Consider the following 16,532-nt stretch of genomic DNA (forward strand, 5'->3'; position numbering starts at 1 on the left):
CATAAGAAACATCTGTCAAGACCCTATCGTATGGCAGTTGCAGGTTCATCGTTTCTCAACAAGAAGAGGTCAACAGTAGGAGTACTCCACGGGTGAGATCTACAACTAGAGCTCTTAAAGAAGTGGAACCACAAACAGATTTCCTTGGATCTGCTGGTGGAAAAGCACAAAATTAGTGACAAGAGTAATGTCCCTTTCAAAGCCGGAGTGGGTGATACAACAGACTCCAGTGCAACAGAATTTAGAGCACATATGCAGGACAAATGGTGCAATGTGCATGGGCACAGAAAGAAAGAAATTACATGTAAACATATTGGAAACGAGTGATTGGAAAGCAAACCAATGTTTCTAGTTTCAATTACAGGGGGAAATCATTATTGGGTACACTCAGCCAACAGGACTCTAGTGGCCATCATAAATTATCAGGGAAGAAGCAGAACGATGATGTCAGAAATAGTAAGACTAATGCTTTGGGCAGAAAATAAAACAAAGGCACTCTCAACATTATATGGATCTGCCTGCAGAACATACTTGCCGACTATCTCTGTCGCACACAAATTTTTCCAGTTGACTGGCGTGTGAACCAGGAAGTATTCGTTACTGATAAACAAATTTGGGCTTTTGTAAGTAGACATAATGGCGACAAACCAGAATATCAAAGTACCAAGGTTTCCAAAGTTCAAGGAACAGAAGGTGCAGCTGTTTTGTTGATGTTCTATTTAGGATACTTGCCTTCTTTTCCTCTCTTTCCTCATGTCCTGAGGAAAAATCAAGTTGGAAAAAATAGAAGTAATAGCTAGTCTCCCATTCTGGTCAAGATGTCTCAAGTTTCCAAAAGCCTGGGAAATGCTCAGGGAAAGGCTATGGTCTCTGCCTTTTCGAGTGGATTTACTAACCCAGGGACCAGTTTTGCATCAAAATTTAATGGCTAGGAGTGTGAGCAACTTTTGCTCAGGTAAAGGAGTTTCAGAATGAGGGATCAGTACACTCCTGCAAGCTAGGAGAAATAATTATTCCATTATCTACTATGGAATATGGAAAAGATTTGTCTTGGTGCGAGTCCAAAATTAATCCAACATCAGTGACTATTGTTAGATTTCTTACAAAACGGACTTACTAAAGGTTTTGCCTCAGCCACACTAAAAGTACAGGTGTCGGCTGGAAGTGTCCTGGATGCCAAATTAGCTTTGGAAGAATTAATTGTACGTATTTTCCCAAACAGTAATAAGAACCCTACTTCAGTCAGACTCTTTTATGCTCCATAGGACCTCGGTTTAGTCATTTATGATAATGGTTGACCCATTTGAAAAGCTACAATTAGTACCTCTGAAATGGATGACTTTTGAAGTGTTAATACTAGTGGCAGTGACTAAAGCCAGGAGAATTGGAGAATTATAAGCTCTATGGTGCAACTAACCTTGTCTGACTATGTATTCAGATAGAGTGGTGGTGGTGGTGAGGGCCAATCCTGCTTTTCTACCAAAATTAGTATTTACTTTCCACATCAAGCAATAAGCAGTACTACCAGCTTTCTTTCCACATCCTAAAGATGAGCAAGGAAAGAAAATTAATTCTCCAGATCTGGTCAGAGCTATTTCTATTTTCTTACTCTTTATAAACAAGCCATGTCCACATGTATCAGAGATGCGATCATACAGGCATTCAAGAGGAGTTGGCAGACAGTGCCTGAAGTACTGTAAGCTCATTCAACACATGCGGTAGCTACATCTTGAGCAAAGAAAGCTCAGAACACTGCAATGCAGCACGTGGATATTCTTCCAAACCTTTTCTAGTCATTTTCACCTTGATATTATATCATCAGGAGATTATCAATTTGGCAGACATGTTCTTCAGTCAGCGACTAAATAATTTTTTTTATTCGGCAAATACTGGCTCCCAGACATTCAAATACTGGGATAATGTACAAGAATTGTCTTCAGAGGAATATATAGATTTGTGAGGAGAAAGCTTGTCTGTTTTGGAAGGAGGGGAAGCTAAAGAAGAATCCAGGACGTTTAATCATGACAGCAGATTCATTAATTTAACATTCTGCTGGCAGGATAACTTTTTTTTTTTTGGAGGAAAACCGTATAAACCCCGAGGGCCTGAGTCATTAATGATAGCAAAGTATAAAAAAGGAGTAACTTTTCACCTGGGGAAAACCATGTTGCATTGGAGCATATCGATGCTGACTACCCCGACACTACTTACCCCGACGTGGAGAGCCGAAGGACTCCTTCCCCGGCCAGCGTGCAGGACGACTAGTGTGTTTTGCGACTGGAAGTGATGGTGATCTCTGAAGAAGGCGGCGCCAGCTGATGACATCATTGATAACCACAACGCGGTCATCGGTGCTGTGAAGGGGGTAATCGGTGACGTCATCAGCTGGCGCCGCCTTCTTCAGGGATCGCCATCACTCCCAGTCACAATACACACAAGTCGTCCTGCACACTGGTCGGGGAAGGAGCCCTTCGGTCTTTCCACGTCAGGGTAAGTAGTGTTGGAATAATGAGTATCATTATTCCGTACCCAACCCGCATTGGAGGGGGAGGTAAATATAAAATGTGGGGACAGATTTATAGATGGGATAGAGCATAGCCTAGATCAATTTTAAATTTTAATGTAAAATTAAAGCTTTGAAGTATTTGTGTACTACATTAAAAAACAGACAGTATTACTTATGTGCAAAATAATAAACTAATTTGCACCCCTTGTAACATGGTTTGTCTTGGATCAAACTTCTTTTTTCTTTCTTTTTTTGTTTACTTTGCTCTTCTTAATGATTCAGGCCTAGAGTGTTCATAGTACACAGTGATTAAGGAGTTGCTGGAAGAATGGGATCAATTGGGGAAACAACAATCTAATATAGATATAATTCATATCTAATATGAAAATATTAGACAGTATTTGTACCTTTTCAGGAAGAGAAGTCTACTAAATTGTATTCGGTACCTAAAGTGGACTCTGCTTTATCTTGCTTGTCCACAAATAATACTATGCCATTAGAGGATGAATGCCCATTTAGAGATCCTATGGTTAGGAAAATGGAGAAATGTTTTAAAAATAAAATATCATGTATGACCGATATATCAAGAGTAGCCATAGCTTCCAGGACATTCAGAATTTGGATGGACAATCTACATGCTTGTACGGAAGAAAAAGTATGTAGATAATACTTGCTAAAAATATGGTGATTATGAGCAAAAAAATTAACTTCAGGCATCAGTGGATACTAGTTGTGTAGCTTGCACAATAGTGGACAGATGAGCCCTCTGGGTAAGACCACAGATAGCAGTCTTAGAACTCCCATTTGAAGAGGGTTTTCAGTTTGGTAAAAAAAAATATAATCATTACATAAAGTAAATTGGTAAAAAATTATTTTTCTCTTACCTCCACCTGGGGGACCCTGCTTACCATGGGGTTGTATGAAGGAACTAGGAGTAGGCACTCAAATAGTTAATTTTCCTGCTGACAGCAACCCTGTGTGAACTTCAGTGTATGTGTGAGTGCCAGAGGAGTTGGACCTCTGCTGTGCTGCGCTGTGCTGCAGCCATTTCCTTTTTAAATATTGCTTATTACCTTTTTAGAAAGTGTATGTTCTATAGGCAGCACATACAAAGCTTATGTGATTTTTTCAGCTTGATATACTGGAGCGCAGCAGCCACAAACAAGAGGAGGCTGCTGCAGGAATATATCTGGTAACAGCACTGAATAAGGAGACTGCTGTTACCCTGGGCCGTTCAGACGCGCTGCCTTCTGGCAGTGAGCGCCGCATCTCTGTGTGCCGTGCCTATAGCTAGAAATAATAGGCCAGCGGGTTATGCTAACAAAAGCCCGCATTTGGCCTGTATGCTCAGGCTGCCTGAGAGGGGAGGGAGCAATGAAAAGGAACTCCCTGTTTATTGCAGCAAGTTGGTATGTTCCAACCCAGGAAATACAAGGGAGGCACCTATCTACAGTCAAGGGACTGGAGAAAAAGCTGAAATTCAGAGACAGGCTCTTCTCCAATTGTTTGAACTGGTTCTTGGCCAAAAGGAGGGCTAAGTAACTTTTTCTGTTATTTTTTTTTTACCTACTCGAGCTCAGCCATTTTTGGCACAGAATTATATAATATTATTTCTCAGGCCATGGGAGGTAAAAGTACCTTTCTTCCGGTAAGTACCACTAAACTTATGGTTCTGAGGTTTTTAGTCTTTTCACCAATCCCTTCGGGAAGGGGTTCGTTGGTGAGAGGCCAGACCATTTGGGGCAGGTCCTCTGTGGCCAGTAGTCATTCCCAGAGAGGTAGGGCCCTATTCTCTACAAAACATCCAGACCCCAGGCTCAGCAAACCAACAGCCTGATGGACCTTTCCCCTCTCTACGCCTGCAGGGGTAGGGTGACTCCTGCTGTGGGTCAGAATTCTTGGAGCAGCGTTCTCCCAGAACTTGAAGAGAGGGGTGATCATTTAGGGAGTCAGCATAGATGTTGTTCTAGGGTCGCTTTGTCTTTGTCTTTCTCTTTGTCTTTTCACAAAACGATGACTCTAAATTGAAGCCAGTCTGTCTCTTTGTTTCCTTCAGCAGAAGTCATTTGCTGGAATATGACCATGAGAAGGTTCCTTTCACCTCCTTAGCCCCTCAGACCTCTCTTCATGAAAGTTTATACTCTTCAGATACAAATCCCCTGGCGGGGGGTCCATAGTCTCGCTTCTTACTGTAGGGCCCCTTGAGCAGGCAGACGGACTTTCCGTCCCTCCCAGAGCCCCAGAAGTTGCTGGCCTTTCTAGGACAGCTTCTGATGTGTCTGAGGGTTCCCGATTGGCCTGACACAGCCAGTCCACAGACATTGTAAGCAGTGTAGCAGTTCCAAGAAGTTTTCTGCTCCGTTGAGGTGACCTGTTATGGCCCTACCAATCAAAATCTCCATCTCAGTAATTCATGTAGCGGTAAAGGAAAACAAGGTGGCAGATTATCAAAGTCTGTATCTGATGCTTCCAGGCAGTTGGACACTGAGCAGCAAAGTATTTCAACAAAAATAGAGAAGTTTGGGGTCCCACAGATTTGATGGAGACAAGTCAAAATACCAAAGGGAAAAAAAGATTCTACTCTCATCACAAGGATCTTAAAAGTAGAGGGAATAGATACCCCGGAAAGCTTTGGAAGTTTGAATTGGGGTATGTGTTGCCTCCTGTTCCTTTAATTGCATGTACATTGAAAAGAATAAAGGGGCCATTGTGGCCTCACATACCATGGTTCACAGTTGCATGGGAGATGCTTTTAGAACAACCATTTCCTGTCTCTACTTAGATTATTTTTTTTTTATTCTTGGTAATCTGTTCTATACATTTAAAGGTGAGATTTCTATTGAACTAGTTACAAGTTTCCTGGAAATTGGTGTAGTTTTTAGGTTTTTGTTTTTTTTTGTCGTCCAAACATAGACATTATTGCAAGGGCATCTCGAAATCACATAACTGTTTCTGCAATTCTTATAGTCTTTGGGTAGCTTTCTCTATTTTGAGATATTTGTTTTGGATCCTTTCCATCAAAAAAGTCACAAGAGGCACCTAACCAACATTTATAAATTCCAAATGCTATAGGTAACAACTACATTTTGATCTTCCATCACTCGTATAGTCTTTTCTAACAATCCTAAGAGACTAGGATCTTTTAAAGTTTTTATATTTTCTTAAAATAACATTGCAAATTTAAGACAAAAATACATTTAAAATGATATCCTCCAAATACGCTAATTATGATGAAAGATTTTCTCAATATTGCCATACACACCATTATTATATCTAGTAGTAATAGCTACCATTTGTCTATTGATCCTTTGTTTTATGCACTTTTTTGTTACTCAACATTTCTCCCTATTAAGTTTTCTGATACCCATGTTTATCAACTTGTTCATTGTTATGTTGTTTGTCAACACCAGTTGTTAAACTCCTTGTCCTACATAAAGTTCTTTAAAAATGGCGATCCATTGAGCATAATGGTTATTGCAAACAGTCAACGCTCTTAGTCATTTCTAGTATGTACAGTCACAGGTTATCAAGATTGAAATCATTAAAACTAGCACAAAGAAAGAATGACAAACTGGCACAATTTATGTAGTAAAAATGTCTCCCTTTTCAGTATTTTATAGCTTCTCAAGCTATATGTGTAGAAATTTGTGCTTTTAAAGCTTTCATTATAATTATAAATAAAAGAAAACTCCTTGGCCCTAAGACAGCACAAAAACAAAACAAAAACCACAACATAAATTGCTATCTGGCCAGAAGCAATTTAAAATATATGTACTGTTTTTTTGCATTTAATACATTATTCAATTTATGTTGTGGTTTTTGTTTTGTTTTTGTGTTGTCTTAGCGCCAAGGAGTTTTCTTTTATTGATTCTATTGTGAGGATTTGGGGTTTCCTTTGGTCTCCTGGTTGGCAGCTTGTCTAGTTTCTTTTTTTCCCTAGGGAGCGCAGATTAGGATTTTGTTTATATATTTATTATAATTATACCTGTACTGCTTAAGTAAAACCTGATAAACACATTGAAGTTTTTTGTTGCAGGTGTAAGCTTAATATCGTTTTATTTGGTTACATAAATGTCACTTTAATTGTAAGTTACTCTACATTATTATTATAACTTTGCAACTTTTACTGATTATTTTGAAGTTGAGCATCATCATCTTATTTATAGGGTGCTGGAGATATGTCATTCATGTGTCATTCACATTTTAACATTTGGTAGGTTGAACATGTTAGTTGCTACACTCCTACCATCTTACACTATTTTCTTATGTCTCCTCTTTCCTCCTTCATGTCCTCTACTGATCTTTCCAAGCTTGTTCTCACTTTGTTGTTTGGTGTTGCATGTGGGGAATTATATGTTTTTTTTTGCAGTAAACTGCTCCCTCACTAAAAATAGATTTCATTCTATCCTTTTCAGTACCTACTGGTCCTATATTCTGTTCTGGAGATGTATCACGTTCATTCTCTGCAAAACTAAAACAAATCTATATATTGTAGTTTGAGGCTTGAGTTCGCTGTTTGCCTTTCAAGGCTTCTTCATATGATTTATTGGATTGACTACTCCTGATTTTATGGTAGATTCTGTTTTACAACTACATAGTTAGAACTTCTGCTTCAATCTTTCTATTTTCTTCAAAGCTGGTTGCCCTTTGGTGTTTTGATTATATTGGTAAATCAGCATTAACATTATACACCATATACACGTCTGTCTCTATTATCTGCACTTCTTTCAGGAATTTTATGATTAACATTTTACAAAAGCACTCCTTTTGAGAAAGCAACGATGAGAAGGGAACACCATTTTGTAGTCTATTGGAGGATCCATTCGTGAATTTCTTTCTACTTGGACATTGTATGTATGTATGTATGTATGTATATATATATATGTGTGTGTGTGTGTGTGTGTGTGTGTGTGTGTGTACATATTAGCCATAATAACATCGAAACATACAATTTGATGGCTTCTCTACGCTGCCTGTTTTTCTACCTGGTAACTCCAGGATTAAACTTACGTCTGACCCGCACATGTCTGATTCCCCTACTGTAATATAATGTACCATTTTGTTGGGAGACCATTGCACCTAGACCACTACCCTTTAGGTGGTCCTTTTTCTTAAAATGTCCCATATTCCTTCAGTTTTAGTTTAATGTTCTTATACTTTTCTTTCTCTAATGAATGCTTCCCTCCTGTACCTTGCCAAAGTCCTTGATATATTTAAAAGTTTCTGTCATAACACCCTATACCACCACTTTTCCAAACTATCTCGTTTAGATCCTTCATTGTTTTCTAGTAAGTTTTGTTTATGTCCTGCTGGAGATCTGGACTTTAGAATTGAACACAACTGGCTTATCCCTGGGAACTGTGACTGTTGTAGCAGCCCTAGAGGATAGGGATAGGGGCCTCCTTAGGTGGTAGTATAGCTTTAGGACTCACTGTTATTGCAGTGTCCTTACAAAATATTTAACTGAAAGTCAAGGTAAATATTTAGATCACTATTTCATAAATGCCCCTTTACCTGAACATTGACAAAATATCTATTTATTTTTAATTTGGAAAATACTAAGTTTAGAAAATCTCCTTCACTAGTTATTTCGTATACCACTTGCACATTTGGCGGTCTTAAAATATGTGTATGTTGGCTTCCTTTGACCAAACCAATAGTTTTATTGTCATAATTTAATATGGATAGTTAAATACTGTTGTGCCAATACTCAATATATAGATACCTATTGTGACCTTATTTTATTTGTGTTTCCTTATGTTTATAATAATTGCATAGCTCTGTGACTCTGCCCCTAAGCGTAATACAAAATTGAAAACATGTTTAATTAAATTGTATGTCCTCGCATAGTTATACAAATAATGTTCATATGTACATTATATCTAATGCTAGGTATATGTATGAAATTAATATCTTCATGTACATTCTTTTTTCACAAACAGCTCTTGCAAACAAACCTGATACATATATAACTTTTTTTTTCTAACCCTGTTAGTGAATTGCTTTTTATTCATATATATCTGCTGCATCTTTTTATAGAATGGGAGGAATTCCGGCTGTGAATGGAAAAGGGGAACGTCTCTTACTGTATATTGGAATAATTGACATACTGCAGTCATACAGGTAAATCTTTCACCTACGCGCCATTGACATTTGCAGGTTACTAGCAGTTTAGATTATAGGGTTGTACCATCAACTATTTACATTTTGCCATTGCTTTTTTATTGGTCTTGGCAGAAGTATATTTTGCATTTGCTTTCTCCATCTTTCTATCACGTAGTACTGGAAAACAGAACCGTGACATATTTGACCATTTTTGAAAATATTTTTTTGGGATATTTAGCTGTTGAGCAAGTTTATCTCAACACATCACGCATAATAATGTCTCAATGTACTATCCATATCATGACATCCTTAAAGAACCTTGTTATTATGTATATGCCTTCAAAAATAATAACATATAACAATTTGGTAAAAAGAATACATAATGAGCATTATGTTCAGTATGCAGGGTAAAATAAGCTATAAATTTAATTGGCCAGAATTAAATAACTAAAGTTTTCCAGGGACAAATTTTTATCTATGATCATTGGAAATATTACATGGGTATAGCCTATCCTACTATGAGACGTGTACCTGTAATAGGAAGTGATGCCCCCCTTTCTGTAGCACACTATACAGCACCAGTTTTAGCTTGGTGTTCTCATGAGATGGACACAAACCCTCTTGCCAGGAAGAGTAGCAGTGACTGTGCACCTTTTTTGCGCTATAATGTGTGCCATTCTTGCTTTTATAGTGTATCCCCTTTTCACTATGTGTATAGTTCTGGGGTGCATAGGTGGCTAATGTACTTCCTCACTTGCACTTTCCTCTGCACTGGATAATGACCATAGGGGCACATGCAGGATTTCAGCAATGTCTCTTTAAAGTGTTGCGTCTGTCATGGGCACTAGGAGCCTTGCCCAGGATTTCACCAGATGACTGGGCTTACCAGGGTAGTGAAGTTCACACAACGGTCCTCTGGTAGCAGGGTGACTAGCGAAACATATATCACAGCAGATGGAGAGAGAATGCCAATAAATAATAGGAAAGTCAGTGACTTGTAGCAATCTTTGGTCAATGAATCAGCGTCTAGCTGATATAGAGGCAAGGCGGATTTGAACACGGAGATCAGGATGGACGTGAGTAGATGCAGGGAGGTAGCAGGGAAGTCAGTGGTCTGCGTACAGCAAGTTGTACCACTGCTTATGGTGAAGAGACTTGTCCAGGTGCAGGTAGGTAACGGGGAAGTCAGTGGTCTGTGTATAGCAAGTTGTACCACTGCTTATGGTGAGAAGACTTGTCCAGGTGCTGGTAGGTAGCAGGGAAGTCAGTGGTCTGCGTATAGCAAGTTGTACCACTGCTTAATAGGTGAGGATGTGTACAAGTGTTGATGAGTGGAAGCATACAAAGATAATAGGATGCAGACACTGAGAGCACAGAGGAACTTGATCCAAATAGGTATGCAGCGTATCCAACAAAGTCTATATAACGGTATGTGTGGCGCTGCTTGGTAGAGACTTGCTCAGCACAGATATGCAGGTCAATAATGAACACAGGGAACACCTTCAGAGACGCACAGGGAATGAGACTCCAAGATCAGGCAATGAGGTAATGCACACAGGTGCCTTAAATAGGGAGTTGCCTGATCAACCAATTTGGATTAAAAGCAACAGTCACAAGAGTTCTTGGGAGCTGCGCATGCGCAGACCATCAGGATGGTGGACGGCCGCGGTTCAGGATAGATGCCGGCAGGAAGGCTAGGGAGCCACGCACCAGCGCAGAGGCACTCCCGGTCCGGTGAGTGACAGGGTCACAGGTGTGGGAACTTACGATCCAGTGCAAACAGATGTCTCAATGATTTGGGTGCCACACCATCTCTATAAAATGAAACACTTTACTTACACTCCTTAACAGTCCAGCAAGATACTAGAATTGCAAATAACACTAACAGCATCTCCTTACTCCAGCACCCCACTGCAGGGGCCTTATCCCTTGGAATATAACACATTTTCACTGTGCTCTCTCTGCCTGTCCAGGGATTCTTGCACTTACTTGAATTTGCATAGACTATGACACCCTTTACTTCTGGTGTACTCTCTGCCCTGCTTGAAAGATATGACACTCTCACTAGTGTCCTCTTGCAGCCTCTTCACTCATCCTTTGGGCTATAACACCCTCTTTGGTGTCCTCATTACTTCCCTGGTCACATTAAATACTGCTACACTGCATCTTGCAGCAACCCTCTCCATAGGGTCTCTTTACATTCTTTCCACTCTATAGACATAGGGACTCTATATGTCAGATCCTTAATGCTGCCAACATTAATGGGCTTCACACTGGTCTGGCAGTGAACCCCACCACCTTCTTTATTTACTCCACACCGCCTTTTGTTTTCTCTCAGGGGCTCTTATTATTAACGAGACTCCTTCACCTTTTTGTGGCTCTCTGAATTTGGGGACTCATTCCCCTCTTTATATGCACCCATGCTCTAAAGTAGTTTCTCCCTCACGTCTGTCCTATTTCATTTATGTTCTCTCAGTCACGATGCTCGTTGGCCCTTCGTGGCAGCAGGACATGGACACGCTCCCAAGTTTTACAGGGATCCCGGGACATGCTTCCCTACATTCTGGGTGTCTTGGCATTCACTCACTCGCCACACATTTCTCTTCCGCTCATGCTAGCCTTATGTTGGTAAGTAACTGTTCCTGATGTATTTAATCTGGAAACTAGTTTTGGGGCCACACATTTAGTCACTCGGAAGTGTGAATAACAACATCAGTTGGGGGCTATACATTAGCATGAAATATCCATATCTTGGCATAAGGCCTTCAGAATAGGTGCCTGGCTTGAAGAACCCTAAAAACTTAGCTACTGTTTCTACTCTTTAGAGCCCTGTGCTGTTACACAAATGCATCCACTTTGTCACTTGTGATTCCTCCCTATAGGTAGGTAGTGTGGAGGCATTCAGTAATTCCGCTCATGTTTTGTATGCTTATAAAGCACCATGACTTAAGGATCTTAGCAGTAGCTATTATTAACATATCATAGGTTTCTCTTATGGTCCTTACTTGGGTGTATATTGTGTGACTAGATTGGGTTTAAACTATTACAGAAAAGCATCCTTGTATGTATTTATTTAGAATCTGCACTTTATGCTTCAAGAAATGAGGATTATTTTTGTCAGTAGGATTTCCCTCCTACCACTCGGTGTATACCACAGAACTTGCCTTTCTAAAATGCAGTAATTTGTACATGTTGCGAAGACAGAATTAGAACTTGATTGTATTGATATGTTATTCTTTGATACAGTGTGTAATTGATTTTATTTTGTTACCCGGTTACCATTAATATAAACAGCTTGCATAAAATGCAGTAATTCTAAATCCGGCTCTGGATGTGACTGGCATCTTTTTTTTTTTTCTTTTTTAGCATGTTATGTCAAGCAGCAGTTTAGGGGTAAACTAGTCACCTGTGCTGTAAATAGTAGGCTAGCAACAATATTATGTTATATCTGTCCTATTCTTTCTGGTATGTCCATACTGTCATATGGACATGTTTTTGTGAAATGCTTGAAGTAGCCTTTGGAGGATGGGGGTAGACTCGGGTCAACAGCAAAACTCGGTCAACAACAAAACGCAGGTAGTCAGGCAGTGGCATTTAAATGATGCTCAATTAGTATTAAGGGGTCTAATGTGTGCCAAGAAAACATTACCTGCACCATTAACACAGGGCTGCATTGATGCATGATGTCAGACCAGGCAATGTGTTTTTTGCAATCTTCAACTGTTTTGGTGAGCCTGTGCCCACTGTAGCCTCAGTTTCCTGTTCTTAGTTGACAGGAGTGGAACCCAGTGTCAACTTCTGCTGCTGTAGCCCACCATTTCAATGTTCGACGTGCTATACGTTCAGAGCTGCTCTTTCTACCTACCAATGTTTGCAACACATGGTTATTTGAATCTCTGGCGCCCTCCTAAATTAAAAAAACTAATCAAAACCCAGAAAGCCGGCTAATCAATGCCAAACCTGTCGCACCATTTAATCAAAGGAAACCACAGAAAATATCTAGAATTTTTGTTAACTTCCTAGTCCCAATATCTCAGTAAGACAGTGTCCCAGGAATGAAGGGATAAGGTGGCCATTTCTTCAATCAGTGTAATCAGTTCTGGTGTGATTCTGATAATGTTAATCTCTACATAAGTGATCAGTGTGGGTAGCTGTTCTATTGTGGTTCATTTACCTGCAAATTGGGACTGAATTTGTTTCTTACACTCAGACCAGGATTGCTTTATTCTGAATGGGACACACATATGGCATGCTCACTTTTCATTCTGGGATCAGTCCTTCTTCTGTATTGGAAACACAGATTTACTCATTTTTGAGTGGGTCATTCATTCCATAGTGTAGACAGTTAGCGGCACAATCTACTAGATTTACTCCATCATGTGTTCCATTTACATACATATTTGATGCTATGCTTAGACCGTTTTGTATGTTTTAATTAGAGATGTTCATTGACCCCCGTGTTTTGGCTAAGGTTTTGGATCTGCATTCTTTAAAAAAAAAAAAAAAATTGCTAAATTATGCTAAAATCACATAATTTGGCTATTTTTTTTGTTCCTACTTTACTAATTTCCATTAATTTCCAGTCAATTTTGACCACATCACAGGTCACAATATTATTTTCATACAGTTGTGGCCAAAGACTACAGTGAGCTGGCTGGATGCTAAGCGACAGGACGACACAAACACATTGCAGGTTATATCACATCTAGTAAACATTGCCACACAGTAGTAGCAGGAAAGAAAAGTGGTGCAAAATTAATTGTCCTTAGATACTCCCACCCACCCTTATGTTGGATTTACATAATATGATTAATGGGCCGCAGATTAGACAAGGTTACAAAGTCGACAATATGATGACATCGACAGTATTATTAGGACAACAATTGAAATGTAAGCGTGGATGGCTTTTCGCTATTCCTCCATCCCTCCATCCTCCTAAGCATGTAAAGGGTGGAATTCCAACTTGTTACCACCTCTTGCTTCAGTTGGTTCCAGGGCAAATTAAGTTGTTCTTGTAGCTGCTGCAATCTCCTACATGTTGTTGCAGAATGCTGGAAATGTCCTGAAATTTTTTGGGCCACAGACAGCATCTCCTGCAGCTCTTTGTAATTTTTCAAAAAGCTCTGTACCACCAAGTTGACTGTGTGAGCAAAAACCGTGAATGTGATGGATTTCACTCAGCTATAATGCTCTCAAATTATTGGTGGCATTATCAGAAATCACATATCCTGAGGAGAGTCCAAGCGTGATAAGCCATGTTGCAATGACATCCCTTAGTTTAACAGATTGTCAGTGGTATGTCTCTGACAAATCTGCTGTTGTTGGGTAGATGCTGCTGCTGAAGACGATTCACCAACTTAGTGGGCTGTCACAGTCATATAATCTTTACTTTCCGCTTGTCCACATATCTGTGGTTAAGTGTACAGTGGGTAGTATTGCATTTTGTGGATATTTTTGGTCTTATGCCCAGGCATGACAATGGCTCTTCTTATCACTGGCAAGAACTACTTCCACTGGTGCAGGACTTACACAAACAACATCATCGTCATCAACATCCTCATTAGCGCTGTCTGCTACACAAATATCCCCCTCATCCTGTTGCAAATCCAAAGTGGTTGCCTCAATTTGTGTACACTTGGGCTGCTCATCCATACATTTGCAGAAATGATGAAAGGAGGCTTCTTTATGAGTACAGTATCAGAAAGGTCAGGCTTAGACAAGGCACTCATGGATAGACTCTCCTCAGGGAGGAGAGTGGAGGATAGTCTTTGTTTTTTCTGAACATACAGTTTATTTTACTGCTTTACTGTTTTTTCCCAGCTTTGCTTTTACACATGGATCAGGCACCTCTCCCTTTTTAAGGCACCTGTGCTCATTACCTCGTTGCCTGATCTTGAGTCTCATTCCCTGTGAGTCTCTGAAGGTGTCTCCTGTGTTCTGCTAGTGTCCTCAGCTTCCTGCTGATTACCTGCTCTACTCATCGGGGGTTCCCATACCCGCTACAGATTCCTGTATCCTGCTTGTGTCCTCAGCTGTCTGCTGGATTACCTGCTCTGCTCACCTGGGGTTCCCATACCCGCTACAGACTCCTGTATCCTGCTCGTTGTTACGATTATGATGCCTTAGTCAGTGTTAGCACAGGCTTACCTAGGGCGCGGAGTCTAACGGCCTTCCTGTCTTCACCAAGAACCACCGCAAGGTAGTGTGGACTTTGCTGCCGAAGAACCGCAGGTCGCGGCCCCCAGATTAGCCTACTGACGTAAGGGAGAAAGTTCTAAGTGATGGCAGGCAGACAAGAAAATAGAAAATGCGGTGCAAGTACAGGCACTAACCGTTAATTCCAGGCGTTGTAGGTCTGGAACAGTAACCGGTAGATGCACGGAGCCAATGGGTGCGTGGCAGGATATGGGTCCAGAGACACGACCGGGTCAGTACACTGGTGATATCAGATATACGGTACCAGAGGGAAATCCAGAGAATAGTTGATAGCACAGCCGAGTCGGTACACAGAAGGTATCAGGTATACGGTGCCAGAGGGAGATCCAGAGAATAGTCGGTAACACAGCCGAGTCGGTACACAGGAGGTATCAGGTATACGGTGCCAGAGGGAGATCCAGAGAATAGTTGGTAACACAGCCGAGTCGGTACACAGGAGATAGTCCAGTTCGTAGTGCCAGGGATAAGCCAAAGAATAGTCAGGTCACAGCCAGGTAGGTACACAGGAGTAGGAGGAATAGAGGGATACACAGGGAGCAGGTACACAGGAGTCAGGACACAGGAACTGTAGCCAGGAACAGGAAACACATTGCTCTGACACAGGCAGCGTGTCAGAGCAGTGGAGATATAGGAGTTTGAATTCCCCGCCCAGGAGTCACATGATCGGCAGCAGGGAGAACCCGGAAGTGCGGCAGCGCCAACAGAAGAAGCGCTGCACAAATCGGACACCGCTGTCAGACCACGCTGACAGCGCAGCGGAACGGGAACAAGGTAAGTGCCTAACAGTACCCCCCCCCTTCAGGGGTGGCCTCCGGACAACCTATAAGGCTTTTGAGGGAACTTGGTATGGAATTTCTTTAACAAACTCGGAGCATGAAGGTCTCGTGCAGGAATCCAAGAACGCTCTTCAGGACCGTAACCTTTCCAGTCAACCAGGAACTGCAAGGAACCTCTGGAAATCCGAGAATCTAGAATCTCCTTCACCTCAAATTCCTGATCTAGCGCAGAAATAGCAGCAGGAGGTCTTCTTGAAGAGAAGAATTTGTTAATAATAAGTGGTTTGAGAAGGGAAATGTGGAAGACATTGGGAATCCTCAAGGTAGGGGGTAATTTTAATCTAAAGGCCACCGGATTAATGACCTCAATGATCTTGAAGGGACTGATAAATCGGGGAGCGAATTTCCTAGAAGGGACCAACAAGCGAAGATTCTTCGTAGACAACCATACTTTGTCACCAGGAGTAAGTAGTGGAGATGGTCTTCTTCTTTTGTCAAATGCTCTTTTACTGATGGCAGAGGTGTGAAGTAATTTGCGTTTGATAAGATCCCACCTAGACGAGAAGTCCGATAGAAGGGAATCAACTGCAGGAACTCCAGAAGCGGTTAACTCTTTGAAGGGTGGAACTTTAGGATGAAATCCCTGAAGAGCAAAAAAGGGAGAAGTGGAGGTAGAATCGTGTGAATTATTATTGTGGGCGAATTCTGCCCAAGGTAATAAATCAACCCAATCATCATGTTTAGCTGAAATGAAACATCTGAGGAATTTCTCCAATTCTTGATTCGTCCTTTCAGTGAGACCATTACTTTGAGGATGATATGCAGAAGAGAAATTTAACTTAATTCCACAAAGACGAGAAAAGGCCCTCCAAAATCTTGCCACGAACTGAGTTCCTCGATCAGAAACGATAATATCTGGACAGCCATGT

The 16,532-nt window shown here is 40.8% G+C and overlaps 1 protein-coding gene across 4 annotated transcripts in view; it reads left to right on the forward strand.

Annotated features, from left to right (window-relative positions):
• The window catches only part of PIP5K1C (phosphatidylinositol-4-phosphate 5-kinase type 1 gamma), a 238,503-nt gene that overhangs the window by 150,252 nt on the left and 71,719 nt on the right, over positions 1 to 16,532 (forward strand). For all 4 annotated transcript variants that reach the window (XM_075204822.1, XM_075204824.1, XM_075204825.1 and 1 more), the window contains one exon: positions 8,546 to 8,629. In XM_075204822.1, the coding sequence (XP_075060923.1) occupies positions 8,546 to 8,629 (84 nt within the window). The remainder of the gene's footprint in view (positions 1 to 8,545; positions 8,630 to 16,532) is intronic.

This window comes from Mixophyes fleayi, chromosome 1 (genome assembly GCF_038048845.1).
Source record: "Mixophyes fleayi isolate aMixFle1 chromosome 1, aMixFle1.hap1, whole genome shotgun sequence".
Lineage (NCBI taxonomy): Eukaryota > Metazoa > Chordata > Amphibia > Anura > Limnodynastidae > Mixophyes > Mixophyes fleayi.